The following is a 15,458-nucleotide window of genomic DNA, read 5'->3' on the forward strand; positions in this document are numbered from 1 at the left end:
GACAGACAGACAGAGTTACTTTCGCATTTATAATATTAGTTGGGATTGGGATTAGTATGTTTTATCTGGGGGGTGCCTGGATGCGAGCGGCGCAGGACCGGTCTTTGTGGAAAACCTTGGGGGAGGCCTTTGTCCAGCAGTGGACGTCTTTCGGCTGAAACGAACGAACGAACGATGTTTTATCTATCGATTTTTACAATTCAGATCTGCTTTTTATAAGCTTTCTTTGCTACTATCATAATTTTATTGAAACTAATTATTAGATTAACGTTGATAAATTATTTTTGGCTGTAAACACGGCCGATGTAGGACGTGCCGGCACCGTTTTCCGAAGGATTCATGCGGTGATGTGAACCAACAAAATTACTGCAGTATAAACCCAGCTAGATGTATAGTATAGTATAGTTAGATGGACTAGTTTACCATTGATGTATTAAACAAGAAAATTAAATCTCTATTAAGATCCTCAATATGTAGCTACTAATATTATAAATGCGTAAGTTTGGATGTTTGTTACTCTTTCACGCAAAAACTACTGAACGGATTTTGATGAATACTATTGAGTTGCATCTATCTTTCTGCCATAGCGTCCGTTGAGAGACCACACATTACGCGACCAGTTTGAAATTTTCAGTTTCAGTTTCATTCATCAGAATCATCACAAAGTTGCAGTTTCGTTGCAGTTGCGTTTCACCGTCTGTTCGGGGCCTAAGTGTAACGGGACTCTATTTAAAATACTAATAATTTCCATTAAACCCAATTGCATCACCGCAAATCTATTAAACTATCAATTCGTCTGCAAATTAGCCGGTCCTGTATCAGCGTTTTGCTTTGTTGCGGTTTCGACCAGATATATTTATTTTGGTATTCGCTAATGAGCTGTTTTCCGCCACTAACATCAATACATTATTTCCCATGTTGACTATAATGTCTGGTTCATTGTTGAATTACCAAAAGTACTATTTTAATCAACATTTTGCTGATGATTGGCACGATAATGCGGCAGTTGGATGGGATAATGTAAAAGTTCAACGGAAGTAAATGGGCTTTTTCATAACAATTTTCATAATTTCATTATCATCATTTCAGCTATAAAAAAATATTTTTTACGTTAAGAAGTTAATATTTTGAATTTTAAGGATTATAAAATGTATTGAAACTTTAATGGATGATTTAATATTTGAGATAATATTAATGTATCCACAAGAAAGTGCTACAACATTAAATAGGCTTTTTACAGTCGCATTCATTGAATAATAGTTACAGCTTACTGAAAGTTGAAGTTTCATAGCAATGAAATACGTTCCAGGTACGCTTAGCTTTGTAGCTTACATTTTAGTCAAAGTCACAGAGTAAGAACTTTGGCGCGATTTTAAAGCTTTTGGCTGCTACTTAATATTATAGCAAATATAAAGTTTATAATAAAGCGAATGGATCGTTTTACTTCCATTTCAATACGAGTATACCGTAATGCTTAGTGACAAGATGCATGTTTTATTACTTTGGGTAGTAAAACCATAGTATAATAAATAGTATTGGTAAAACTTTAGGCTTCCAAGCTTTAGTTACATCCATAATAAGAGCATCGGTGTAACGTTCTATAAAGGTTCGGCCAAACCAACGCGATCAGCCGGCGTGCAGCGATGGCGATCAGAGGTGGAAATGTGTAAAGCACTCGTAATCATTTGACAGTTCATAACGTACGATTATTCTGTCAAACGCTTTGTTTAACTGACGTTATCGTACGTTATGAACTGTCAAATGATTACGATTGCTTTACACAATTCCACCTCAGACTTAAATGCATTGATCGCCATCGCTGCACGCCAGCTGATCGCGTGTGATCGCGTTGGTTTGACCGAACCTTAAGCGATTTTACAACTCCCAACTGAAACTTCTATTCGAGTAAACTAGGTTCGCTCTTTATGTAAATAATTAAATTTTACCAAATTCAATTTATTGAGCTTGTCTTAATAATAATTATGACGTGGTTAAAAAACGACTAAGGGACAAAATAAAGTACCAGTGGCAAATAAATGGATTGAAGAGGGTTGTGTTACTGGTTATTAAATGACCTGATGATTATGCTAATGATAATTATTTAAATTACCTAAGTAAAAACCACCACAGACTTGGTTTTTTATTTACTTTGTGTGGAGCTTTCAATATCATTTTGGATTATATTAAAATATTCACACGATAAATAAAACACTGAATTGAAATACAACTCTTTATTAAAAATGAATTGAAACATCCATTCGATATTAATACGGGAACATTCATAATGCAATCGAAATCAAATATTCATCGATACGTTATAATAGAGTTAAGTAAATAAATTTAGGATTATTAATGTTTATACATTCAATTGTTTTCACACTATTTTAGACAATTATTTTACTGACATTTTGGTCGTAATAAAATAATGAGATAAAAAGCAATATTTAATGTAGAGCTTAAACGCTAGTTGTTCCTCATTTACAATTCGAAACTTAGGTTTAAATTTAGTTATTTACATTAAAATTAATTTACTTTTAAGTACATCTATATAATATTAATTTAATTACAGACGAATCCAGATGTACAAATACAGAATTTTCTCAACAATAAATAATTATCTACATATTAATGTAGGAAAACGTAACGTAACTTATTAAGTTAAACAAAAATGATTACATCGTATAAAAAACTTCTGATTTCACTATATTAAAATAAATAAAAATTCAATTATTGACAATAATTAATATTTAAGTATTTAATTTTAAATATAAATGTTCGAGAGTTAAATTAAATTTTCATTTATTTACAGTCATATGCACTAATTGTAATACTTTACTTTTGTTATATTCTAAACAATAACATATCTACCTAGTACGGTAGCAAGCTATATCACAAACGCGTATTAGAGCTATCCAATAACATACTTTATTACATTTAGTTGAAGCACAAAATCCATTATTCTAAAAATAGGTTTTCTAGTCGAACTAGATGAGTACAAAACTCGGGACTATACACTATTTATACATTATAAAGTTAACATTTTATATTTATTTTATAATTTACAGCGGACCAGACAATGTCAGTCATAATGACATCAATATTACTGTCATTCCTTCCTTGGTAATGACATTTTAAATCTGTTTACATACAAAATAGCCTTGTAGCACTATAACCGTTATTCCTTCATTCCCACCCAGTGTCCGGTCCGCTTAAGAGTAATGTAATAGTATTATGTTACAAGAAACATACAGGGTGTATTTTTTGATTGGGGTTACGGCCCTGACCCAAAAAGTACACGTATGTCACCCAAATTACAAAGCAAACAAGTAATTGGAGCGATTGGGAAAAAGGGAAGGGAAAATCAAAATGACATTCGCTAAAATCGACAATATTTGTGTCAAAAACATGACAAAATAAATAGAAAAATGCCAAATAAATTAAGAATAAATACGAAATCAAGTAAAGTGGTTCGGTCACGAGTGAAACGTGGAGCGAATAAGTTACGTTTATACCAGTTTGTCGTTTTATTTTTGTACAAGTATTTCCTCTGAGATTATGTATGAAACCCAGTCGTACTTCTCATTTCAAATTGTTAACAAAATGGGTATTTGGATACAGAATAAAAAGGCTTTTAGGCTGAAAACTGTCACATGGTTCGTTACTTAGTCTAGATCGTTACATAAGCTAGAACTAGCTGCTTCTCAAGAAATGTTAGAACTTTTTGAATAGGACACAAGGATACCTATTTATCTTATCAAAACACAATGTATTAAATACAACACACTATATTACTTCAAGTGTCGTATGCAATAATACAATACAAAATCTTTAGTTACTTCAAAATGTCGTATCATATCCAATCCCGTGTTTTCACGTCACAAAAAAAAGTCACTTACAACATAAGCGCAACTCCAATAAGGGTGAGTACCGTCATGAGCGACGCGACAAGCGGAGCGGAATCGCCGGCCGCTGCGAGCGCGCTAGCGGCCGCCTCCACACACTGGCGGTATGCCAAGTGCTCGAGACACGTGATCGCGCAGAAGTGCTGGTGCGCGCACGCACCATCGCAGTTGTCGTTGCTCTCGTATCGCACGTTGTATGCTCGGAGGTATCTAATGGAGAACATAATAGTTAGAAAAGTACATAAATGCACACACAAAACTTCTTCAAAATGTCTTATATTCAACAAAAACAAATACGAATGTCTTTGAAATTATTGCGTGGTATCTCTCCAGGACGTGCATGAAAATAGACTTGGTGCACTGAAATGTTTCATTTTAACTAACAAAGCTACACGCCCAGTATTTACACTCCGCTTCAGCCTGTAGAAAAAAGTGGTCTTATTCTAAGGCAAATGTGGTCTTATACTAAGAAAAATGGGAGCAAGCTGTGCAAAATAAAATCGTGACTCATTAATTTAGTAATCTTTATCATAACCACACTCTAATGGATTGTGAGTGTAGTAGAAAAAAGTTAACGTAAAAGTATGTATTTCAATAGACTACTTAAATGACTTTCCTGCTTTGCGCATGGTTCTGACACGCGCGATAACCGCACGGATATCTGGTATTAGAGGCCGGTCGATCTATTCTCATAAATAAAACACTGGATACTTAACTTTCACATTATATTGCCTTAATTTTGATAAAATTCATCACTTAGCACAAAAGCGCGCGGAGTCGTCTCCGCGCGTCTCTCTATTCTCCCGTTTGATTCTCGCGTGACATTGACAATACTTCAATGTCACTATGACAGCAGCTCATTGGCTATAACGATACCGCTATTTTAACGTTTTATATTTTTCACAATTAACACTGGATAGTTCTCATTGGCGAGGCACTGAGGCTGTAACGTAAGTACGCGTGACGCCCATGGGACTACGGGTGTCTATGGGCCACAGTAATAATTTACCATCAGGTGATCCATTGCCTCCTGTCCCATAAAAAAAAGATACGGTTTGATGCAAAATAGAGAAATGCCCACCAACTGCGTAATTATTTATGTGTCTGTAAGGCCTTAAAGTATAAAGTTCTTACTTGTAAAACACATTAGTTTCATGCGGAGTCCCTATCCGCAGCTTGTCGGCCAGGTTGTGTAGCGAGATGGCGGAGACCTCGTGGAGCCCATAATACTGAGTGAGGTTGTACTCAGCCGTCCACTCCGCTGCGCCTGCGTTGCGATTCGCAGCAGCCAAGTCTAGGTAGTACTGCGTGTAGTCTAGCACCTGGATTGAAAACTTACGAGTTGACAAATATTACAGAAGTGCTACCGTACAAGTACACTTGAACCAAACAAACAGTATTGTTTAAGGTTACTTACTAGTATTTCCCGTTATTTCCTCCTGCTAATCTTAAATAATCTTGTTGTTTTAAAACAATCGAGTTGATAATCTGCAGTAACAGACAAGTTAAGAACTAAATGAGTTATTTTTACGATTGTGGATAAAATTATTTTTTTAAATTCTTGGTCTTGTAAGTTAATTATCTCTAGCAACCATAAAATGGTTTCAATGTATGGACTCTAGTATATTTACGTATTAGGTATGCACTCGTACCTACTTAGTATCCAATTCATAAATACCATCTACAAGGTACTTGCTAGATACGATACCAGAGATTATATCCAAATAACTTCGTAGAATAGTAAGGTAAGATTCCAGCAGCCTACATGTATCAAAATTCAGCTTAATATTCCCATAAAGTAGGACGAGTAATTTAATAATTACAATAGCTTATATTATGAGACATCTAAAATATCCTTACATTTAAGACGCATCGTAATTTTCTGACGAAAATATGCAATAAATAAAAATAAATAGTGTTTTTACTATACCACCCAAAGAACACCTAAACGTCATGTTTAAAATTGTTATGGCGCAGTTACACTATGCGGAAAATCGATCGAACAGAAACGCAACCAAGTACACCGAAGTATGAGCGACGCACGGCGAAGCTAACTGAAGTGCGTCTTTACACTTTGTCTCCATCAATATCCTGCATAATGCAACTGCGCCACTACACTTAATAATCACTTACCTTTCCATTATTGGTGTCAAACTTATAAAGCCTAAGCCCAGGGTTGGAGGATCCTCCGGGTTCGCGGTGCGGGCTCACTGAGGGCGCCAGGAGAGCCCATGATACTGGGCGATCTAGACAAAAAAGACACGTTTAATTTTACTATAACATTTTTAGGGATTATCAGAAAATAACCCATTTTCCACAACCAAACCATAAGTTAAATTATTCTTAGATAGTTCTAAGTTAGGCCAGTGCCTAGCTAGAAAACTTCATTTTCATTTGACCGTAAATACAATTTTAGTGCAGAGGGCTATCTTGTTTGCGCTAACAGTTGACGTGGCCTTAAAGTAAGGTTGTATCAGAGGCAGACAGTGGTGTCAATAGGTGAGTGCTGAAGCGGTAGGAGAACTATCGTAATTACATTTACTAGAGCAGCGCCAATCGGTACGATAATTGGTGAGAAAGTAACGTTATTGTTTGTCTTGCTTGCTTGTTTAACCACAATAATATGGCGAAATTGCGTTTTGACTACTCATAAAAATACCTATGTAAGGGGGTCAACTAGCCGATTGATTGCGTGTGTCAAACGCCACCAAGAAAAAAGTATTACCTAGTATTCTTACCATTATCGTAAATGACTCTAAACGTATCAGCGTGGAGGTGTCCGAAGAACTGTCCGGCGATGATGCGCGCGTGCCGCCTCACCGTCCGGAGGTATTTCGCGTTTGCGTCCGGAGACGTGTCGTACGGATACCGGGAGTCCGAACCGGGGGCGGCGTGGCCTACTATGTATACCTGTGAAAGAATATAAGTCTTGTAAAAGTGTTTTGTATGGACGAAAGAACATTAGACACTATATGGCATATTAGGCAAAATAGTCCTCAATAGCCCTGAATAGAGATTCAGGTTTTTTGTGTGATTGAGTCCCGGTAACGGTCTTTTCACAAACATTACTGTGAACCCTGAGTAAGTCTGAGCCACTACTTGTTTGAGTACTTCCTTTATGTATATTCAACTCAAGCTTATAAGATCAGCGTTATGTTCTTCACACTTACTCGTATTACATGTTTTACAACAAGCAATGCAATATTGCAATGCCTGTCATCGTCTGATATAGAAAACGTCCAACATAATAATGCATATTAAAAGATAAATGAGCATGAAATTCTACACCAAGTATGGCTTCACATCTAAATACATATAACTCAAAGGTGACTGACTGACTGACATAGTGATCTATCAACCCAAACCACTGGACGGATCGGGCTGAAATTTAGCATGCAGGTAGATGTTATGACTACGTCCGCTAAGAAAGGATTTTACGAAACTCAACCCCTAAGGGGGTAAAACGGGATCCACGCGTACGAAGTCGCGGGTGGTCGCTAGTTAACTATAAAATACTTGGAGTAAGCCAAAACTAGCCTCAGTTAATTCAGCTGAAAATGCCCTCAAAATTTCATGCTGATGAAATTTGATTACGTCCTTGGTAAATAATTATTTTCAGTCCTAATGTCAAAGCTTTAAGTTCACTGGTCCAAACTTAGTCATGAGAACTTTCCACTGAAATAGTTTAATATTTCGTGACTTTGGTTAGCAGCTAGAGGATATAATTTAATTTGAAATAGAATTCTGTAACACATAAAAATGGATTTTACTGTCTCGTAGTTCTTGCAACTCACGAAGGCGAGTGAGCTTTACTTGTGTTTGTTTATAGCGTAATGTCTATCAAAACTTTTGAAAAACGAATAGTGGCGAGCCACCACACGTGTAAAGCTCACTCACCTTCGTGAATTGCAACAGACTTTCTAAGGAAAACTGTAGAACAGTGATCAGCTTTATATCTATGTCCTTCCCAACATACTTACGTAACCAAAGTACTTACTTCTTTTCAAGGGTATTTTCAGATCTTAGTTTGAGAAACCAAAAGAATTCATCAAAAACTTCATACATTTTATTGCAATAAGCAATTTAAAACAATGGAAGTCTCATTGGAGTAAAAATGCAATCGAACAACGTAAACATTATGAACGCAAAAGTATAAATAAGATCCGAAATTGGGCATATTCTCGATGTTATATAAATGAAAAACAAACAATCGCAAAAGGAAAACCGACCGGACCGGCTTCCAAGAAAATTAATTTTAGTTACGCAATTACTGCTTCACTAATTGAAATAGCCTTCAAATCCCTAGTTAATTTCACAAACGTACCTACTACAAAGTGGACCTTTATTAAAATGCGTACGCGCAACAAATTGAATTTAAATCCAGAGATTTACGGGGAATATTTGTTGTGGAAAATAAATTGGATTTTTCCAGGCCCGCATCGTTTTCAAAGCCTTCGTGACGGGATCTGTGTCGTATGGTGGTCAGGGATTGATATTTTTCCATGAATACTCGTACACACGTAATTTTTAATTACAGATAGCATTTTGAGCATGTTATTATGTCGCAAACTTTGCAAGCTTGGACAGTTATGCAGCGAATGAAAAACTTTTAGCAATAATTTTCAAAACTTTACGAGTTCATTATTTTATAGTAGGTATATTGAAATTTCTCATTTCATTGTTTTTATTTACAGTGATTTATTGATTGTAGAAAGAATTCAAGTTTTGAATGTACAATTCAATTCAATTCAACACATAAATGTAAACATGCCAAACATTACTCTCTATTCTGCCATCAGTTAAAATTAAATATACAAAACCCTCTCATTTCTGAATAACATTAAGTACTTTCTAAATTTAGGTTGTGTTCGTTGTAAATATTTCATACATTCGTATTTACGCTGGACAATTTGTTTATTTTATTTGTTCGCCTAAACGTGCCTAGACTATCCCGACGAGTATTTCGCAAAATTAATATTCAAACGTACATAAAATCAGAAAATTTGAGTACATTTGCAACTCATCACGCTTTTTATCCGCCTGAAAAGAACCACGATTGCGGGTTTTGTGATGTACTATTACACCGTGGTACATTGTTAATACTGAACTGCTATTGTACTTTTAGCTGTATCAAATTACTTTATTTCCGTTTTGAATACACAGCGTAATAAGATTCAGTATGCAAGATTGTATCGCGGATCTAAGTATGACTATAAATATCACTTGTTGTAGTCTAATATAAATGTGGCTAGATTTGTAACTGGATTGCTACGGGTCAAGTACCTACTGTAATAGTATAGTATGTAATATAAAAAATCTTGTAAAATGTTGGGAATTAAACTCATGATCCTATTTTGAAAGTCATATTATTATTAATTTAATTGAAGTGATCATTCTTTTCTCACAAAGCAGCGCGCTTACACTCACGATCAACATAACTGGCTTAAATGTTTTTTTAATAAATTTAAAACATTGGCACCACAAAACGATGTAATTAGTAATTTGTTAAAAAAAACTCTAGATACGCCTCTTGATCGAACTCTGATTTTTTTGAAGGATCAAAAATTTGTGGGAACTTCAAGGCGAGGGTGAATAGGCACTTTCAGGACAGCTAGGTACCTACCAACCTATACTGCATCTCACTTTGTGCTGCATAAAAAAATATCTCAACTACTGGGTTGGTTCTAGTTTCGTTCTAAATAACACAAAAATATCATACAAGACCGCCATTCCAAAATACAAAACGTATCGGCAATCTATTACTCACACCACACGGGCACTATATCGCTGTTAACCGCCAGCCCAAATTCTTGTTCTTCCATATTTTTGCTTAATGTATTTACCATTACATAAAGTTTCCCATGTCGCGTGTGTGTGATTTGTAACTGCAATGTTTATTTGAGTCACGTTGGGAATACATTATTCCATGTTGGCCAGCTGTTTTTATCTGGTCCGTAATACAGGTGAATGTAGTAAACATACTTCTTTCTTAAAATTTTCATACTAATAATTATAAAGAGGTATTTGTATGTGAGTAACGTATAATCTCCAAAACTACCAAATTGATTTCTAGAATGTTTCACTGTTAAAATGCTACATTATACTCAGTAACATAAGGTTATAGACAGTGGAAGCAGCATGCAAAAGCTAGTTATATTAAGCTGAAAACGAATAAGTACACTTATGAGAGCTTTCCCTGAGCTTTATCGAATTGCATAACTTATGACATTATACTCATTTACATTTACTTTCGGTGCTCGACATTATATTTGCTTTAAGTAGGTAGGTATTTAAATAAATAATCCATTTTACATACACAAAAAAGTATAGGTATTAAACCTGTATGTGTATTAAGGTAAGGTAATAAGTTTTTAATTTTATTACTACACTCTGGATCTTGTGATTGTTGGATTAATAATGTTTATTTTTTAAACCTACTCCATTTTTCTCCACTGTGCCTTCCCTGTGCCTGGGCCCCGCGGCCATTTGTAAACTTGAATTATCACCGGGCCTATTGAAATGATTCATAATTGTAGCTGAAAACACGTGCCGTGGTAGCTAAAACCTAATGTAACACAACATAGAGGGTTGTTACAGATAACGAAACGAGGTTACAACGTTTCTTCGGTAACAAAGATTGAACAACTTTTGTTAATTTGATTTTATATTGCTCAGGTCTTTTTGTTTTGGGTGCTTTATTAAAAGACAACATACGATGTAGTTATTTATTTAACATTTTCTTGTTAAGCGTAGAAATAATATTTATAAGAGTTTTATACGAATTCTTGTAATAAGTACTTGTGAGGAAATAATCATAATAGACTTTTTGCTGATTAAAAAAATACTAGTAGAAAAAAGAGTGTGAATAAGCTGCAGTTGGAACTGAGAAATAATTTATTCATAAAATTGAGCAACACATAAAAAAAAACATTGATTTTAAGCGATGCGAGTATAGTGAAGCTTCATTCCTAAAATCATTCAATTTAATAAACTGTTTGCTATAATAACTTTTACTAAAGGAAAAAGAGTTAGATGGCTTAAATATCAGAAAACATTGATTTATGACAGGATAATGACGCACGTAGTCACAAATATTACTAAGAGGTCTCACAGTGCGCGTGGACGCACAGGGTGACACACGAACCAATCACAGAGCCCTATTCAACGCTGCGCGTTCAATTTGCTGCTTCACATAGGCAAGCATCGTTTGTGAATACGGGCGTAAGGAATGTTACTCAATCAGTGTGCTTACAATGAGTTTACGTTATGTGAGCTCGCTAGCGAGTACGTCAAAAAAATCTATGAAGATTATATTTCTTGAAAGTAGCTGCTAGGGGCGCTGCACAAATTATGTCATACATTAATGTCATTTTTTTACGCAGTCGCTAACGAGCACACTTAAAGTAGTACCTAAACTCATGGTAAGGAAACAGAATAGTGAAAGTAAATATTCAAGGGTTCGACTTTCAAAATCGACTTTCACTTGAGTTTGAAAGCGATTAGATTAACGAGTTTCTAATCTGTAATTTATTAGAAGCGGCGGCGCCGGATTTCCTCGCCGCTGTTCCGGCGGGGTAGTTATGAGACCGCCCGTAGTGCATTACTTGTTTTATCACATGCCGGCTAAAATGTGGTGAAAACACAAAATAAAATTACGAATTACCTAGTACTTTTGTAACGCCTATTTAAAGTTAACTGGTAACTAAATATTATGCAGTAAAAATTAAGCAAGTAAGTAGAGGTTTTTGGTTGAAAAATATAATTTGCTATCGGTCGCTGTGACTTCATATTTAATTATGCGTGTTTCCCGTTTACCCCCTTAGGGATTGAATTTTGCAATATACCTTTTTATTTTGCAAAATATTTATTTGTTAATGCAAAACACTTGTAAGCTTACAAAACAGGTCCAAAGCGCATACAAGCTTAAAAAAAAATAGCTCCTACGTTCTAAAAGGATTCATACAAAGACTTCTAGTACTTGTAGTTTCTGAGATTTCGTGATGAGTAAGTCAGTCAGTGACCTTTCGAATTTTTATACAACTTATTATTAAATGCTCCAGTATTAAGTCTGATTTGTAGCTGTCCGTTCCTGCTAAACTCAAAAAGTTTTGCAGAACAAATTTTTTTCCAAGAAGGTGTTCAAAGCTTGAACTATGCGATTTCAGGAAAACCTGGGAGCTTTAGAACTTCCCAACATCTGGATTGCAATCTTTTCTCTTTGAAATACGAAAGATTTTATCCTAGGTACATCAGATAATTATCCCCTTTTAGTAAAGATATTATTATGAGGAAAATATGTTATATTGTGTTTTCCATCCAAGCACTTCCTTGTGCCCACATCGAGGTACTTTCCGCAACCTTCACAAGATCGTTGGTCCACCTAGTGGGAGACTTGCCACACTGGACCTGTCCAGTCTCTTGTGTCAAGTTGGCGAATAGCCCAAAATTGCCCACTCGGGAACCTCTATGCCAAGGCCCATTCTACAAACTATGTGAGCCATCTACTGCCATTTAAGTTTGACAATTCTGCAAATAAATCTGAATAACTCGCTTCCACCTTCGGCCTGATCGTCACTTACCATCAGGTGAGATACAGGCCAAGAGCTTCCTCGTTGTGGATAAAAAAAAACTTAAAATAAATAAGATTAGAATAGGACCCTCTATTAAGCTTTTTCAGGTGCCTATAGTGGTTCATTGAGTATGACACCAGTGTGGTTACCATGAGTTTAAGTGTGCTCGCTAGTGACTGCGTAAAACAATGACATAATAACACAAAATTGTGCAGCGCCCCTAGCGGCTACTTTCAAGAAATAAAATCTTCATAGATTTTTTTGACGTACTCGCTAGCGAGCACACCTAACGTAAACTCATGGTAAGCACACAGAACTGTGACTTTAGTTGTTGCAATCCACACTATACGACTTGTAAAAGAAGAAGACTAGATTAAAATATTATACACAATATCGCGAGGACAAAGCCAACATAAAAGTTACCGAACCATTCAAACAAGGAATCTAAAAGTCTTTGCCGCCAGCTGAAACCACGAAATGAGTTCCCCAACTTTTGATTAATACTAAAGGTAGTATGAAACTTTTATTGGTTGTTGTTAGGTTCAGGCAATTAATATCAGTAATATGAAACTCTGAATGGATATTATTAGTTTGAATATAATAGAGCCTTGGGGAGTTATAAGGCCCTGGCAGAAACAGGCAAGGGTTTCCTTTAGTGCTTTACTAGCAAATAGCATAAAATGTAATCATATTTATACGACCCAAATATCAATAAATCTAAAAGTTTTTACACGTGTATCATTGAAAGATCCAATACATAGTTACCTAATTTACTGACGGAATCCATTGAAGTAAAATAAATAATATCGACGGCTTTCAAGGTTAACGAAAATTAGTATAAATCTCAGTATCTACTTCTACATATACATGTCAATACCGTCTATAATGGCGTGCACTTGCCCAGATGATTGTCACTTCCTCATGCAAACGTTTTGAAAGTTTAAGAACATAGTATCCATACCCAATAATGGAATTAGCAACCGGCCAGTCTGGAAATCATTGTGTAAGGCTTATGTTCAGCAGTGAAGTCCTGAGGCTGAAATGATGATGATGAAAGGGTCCATTGGACGTCTTGAGACTGAATGGTGAATGGGTGGACCAATTTATCGTCGTCACCATGGTCTAATTTAGATGCAAATCCTTCGTTCGTTTCAGCCGAAAGACGTCCACTGCTGGACAAAGGCCTCCTCCCCCAAGGATTTCCACGAAAACCGGTCCTGCGCCGCCCGCATCCAGACACCTCCCGCGACCTTCACCAGATCGTCGGTCCACCTAGTGGGAGGCCTGCCCACGCTACGTCTTCCGGCAGTAAATCCTTACCATATCCTTATTAGTCGTTGCCTTCTCCAGCTCAGCGTCCAGCCAGTCCCACTGGCGCTTGGCGTGAGGGCTGCTCGACTCTCGCACGCTGAACAGGTTGGTGTTGAGGACCACTATCCTTAGCTTGCTGTAGGATTGTTCTATTGTGTAGTACCCGCCTGGGGACAAAATTATTCCATGTAGTAAAATTTTTCCTTATATTCCAAGGGCTGATCTTATTTATTATGTTCTTCTTCTCGCATTTACTGATTAGTAAGACTAGAAGCAGATAGTGTCAACTACAAGAAGTACTAAATCTCAGCATCTATCTGTGTATACAGGGTGGAAACGATAAGTGATCTCACTCGATTATTTCTAAACTATACAAGATATCGAAAAACTGGTTATGGATCCTGAAAGTGCTTCATGAGCTCTTTCAAACGGTATCAGTAATAGGTTACAGATTTAACTGGATCTATCTGAAAATTCAATGTTTTCAGGCTCCATACTAAATGTATGCCAGCCACACAATATTGGAAGTGTTAATTTTTTTAATTTAATAATAAACACTTAAATTGAACTCCAAATTGCATTCTTATTTAAAATTATTCATGAAAAACATTGGTTTTAGGCTGTACTTGCTATAATATTATCAAGACGTGAGTGCCATGACTGTGGCGGTACTAAATGTATGGAAGCTGGAAACATTGAATTTTCGGATAGATCCAGTTTATTTTGTAACCTATTATTGTTACCGTTGGATAGAGCTCCTGAAGCACTTTTAGGATCAGTAACCAAGTTTTAGATATCTTGTATAGTTTTCAATATTATGTGATTTTATTAAATGTATGGAAGCCGGAAACATTGAATTTTCGGATAGTTCCAGTTTATTTGGTAACCTATTATCAGGCCAAGAGCTTCCTCGTTGTGGANCAATGCCGGACGACGATTTGAGACGCTTGCGGAACAAACGAGGTAACCTCAAAGGAACAATCACACGTATCGAGAACTTCGTCAATGATCCAATTCTATTGGCTGCGGCGGGTGAGGACATGCTTCAAGCACGTAAAAACAAGCTAGTGACTACACTCAAAGACTACGAGGAGGTAAACTTGGATATTTTATCGCTCGACCCAGCAGACTCTGAAAATGTTGCCGCCGTGGAGAACCAGTATTACAATGTGCTTTCAAAGTTGAGCCAGTGCTTAAAGAACTTGAAGATGGATGAAGTCTCTTCAGGTACAAATGTTTCCACCTCCAAGTTGCCCAACATCGACATCCCTTCCTTCGATGGGAAGGACTTCACCAAGTTTAAACCCTTTATGGACCTGTTTGATGCTGTAATTAATAATAATAAGTCTTTGTCCAATGTACAAAAACTATTCTATTTACGAAAATATTTAACTGATGATGCTTTGGCAGTTATTGTTAATTTACCTATAGTAAATGAATCCTATTCCGAGGCTATTGTGTTACTCAGGAAGCGGTTTGATAATAAGGCACGACTAATATCTAATCACATTAACATTTTATTAGATCTGCCATCAATGCAGAGAGGCACTGCGGCTTCCATAAGGTCGCTAATTTCTGATGTTCAACAGCAGTTATACGCTCTCAAAAATTTGGGTCAATCTATAGACAGCTGGGATATGCTATTGATATCCATTATATCGAAAAAACTTGATTC

General features: G+C 36.2%; 1 protein-coding gene across 1 annotated transcript in view; it reads right to left on the minus strand.

The window, feature by feature from the left end:
* Window positions 1-2,368: 2,368 nt before the first annotated feature.
* LOC114350818 (acid sphingomyelinase-like phosphodiesterase 3a) overlaps window positions 2,369-15,458 on the minus strand; it is a 56,783-nt gene continuing 43,693 nt past the window's right edge. The window contains exons 5-9 of the mRNA XM_028301758.1: window positions 13,793-13,950; window positions 6,641-6,812; window positions 6,036-6,148; window positions 5,037-5,224; window positions 2,369-4,112 (exon numbers count right to left, since the gene is read on the minus strand). Coding sequence (XP_028157559.1) covers window positions 3,893-4,112; window positions 5,037-5,224; window positions 6,036-6,148; window positions 6,641-6,812; window positions 13,793-13,950 — 851 coding nt within the window. The 3' untranslated portion in view covers window positions 2,369-3,892. The remainder of the gene's footprint in view (window positions 4,113-5,036; window positions 5,225-6,035; window positions 6,149-6,640; window positions 6,813-13,792; window positions 13,951-15,458) is intronic.

This window comes from Ostrinia furnacalis, unplaced genomic scaffold, assembly GCF_004193835.3.
Source record: "Ostrinia furnacalis isolate ACB-3 unplaced genomic scaffold, ASM419383v2 OfSCF0986, whole genome shotgun sequence".
Taxonomy (NCBI): Eukaryota; Metazoa; Arthropoda; class Insecta; order Lepidoptera; family Crambidae; genus Ostrinia; species Ostrinia furnacalis.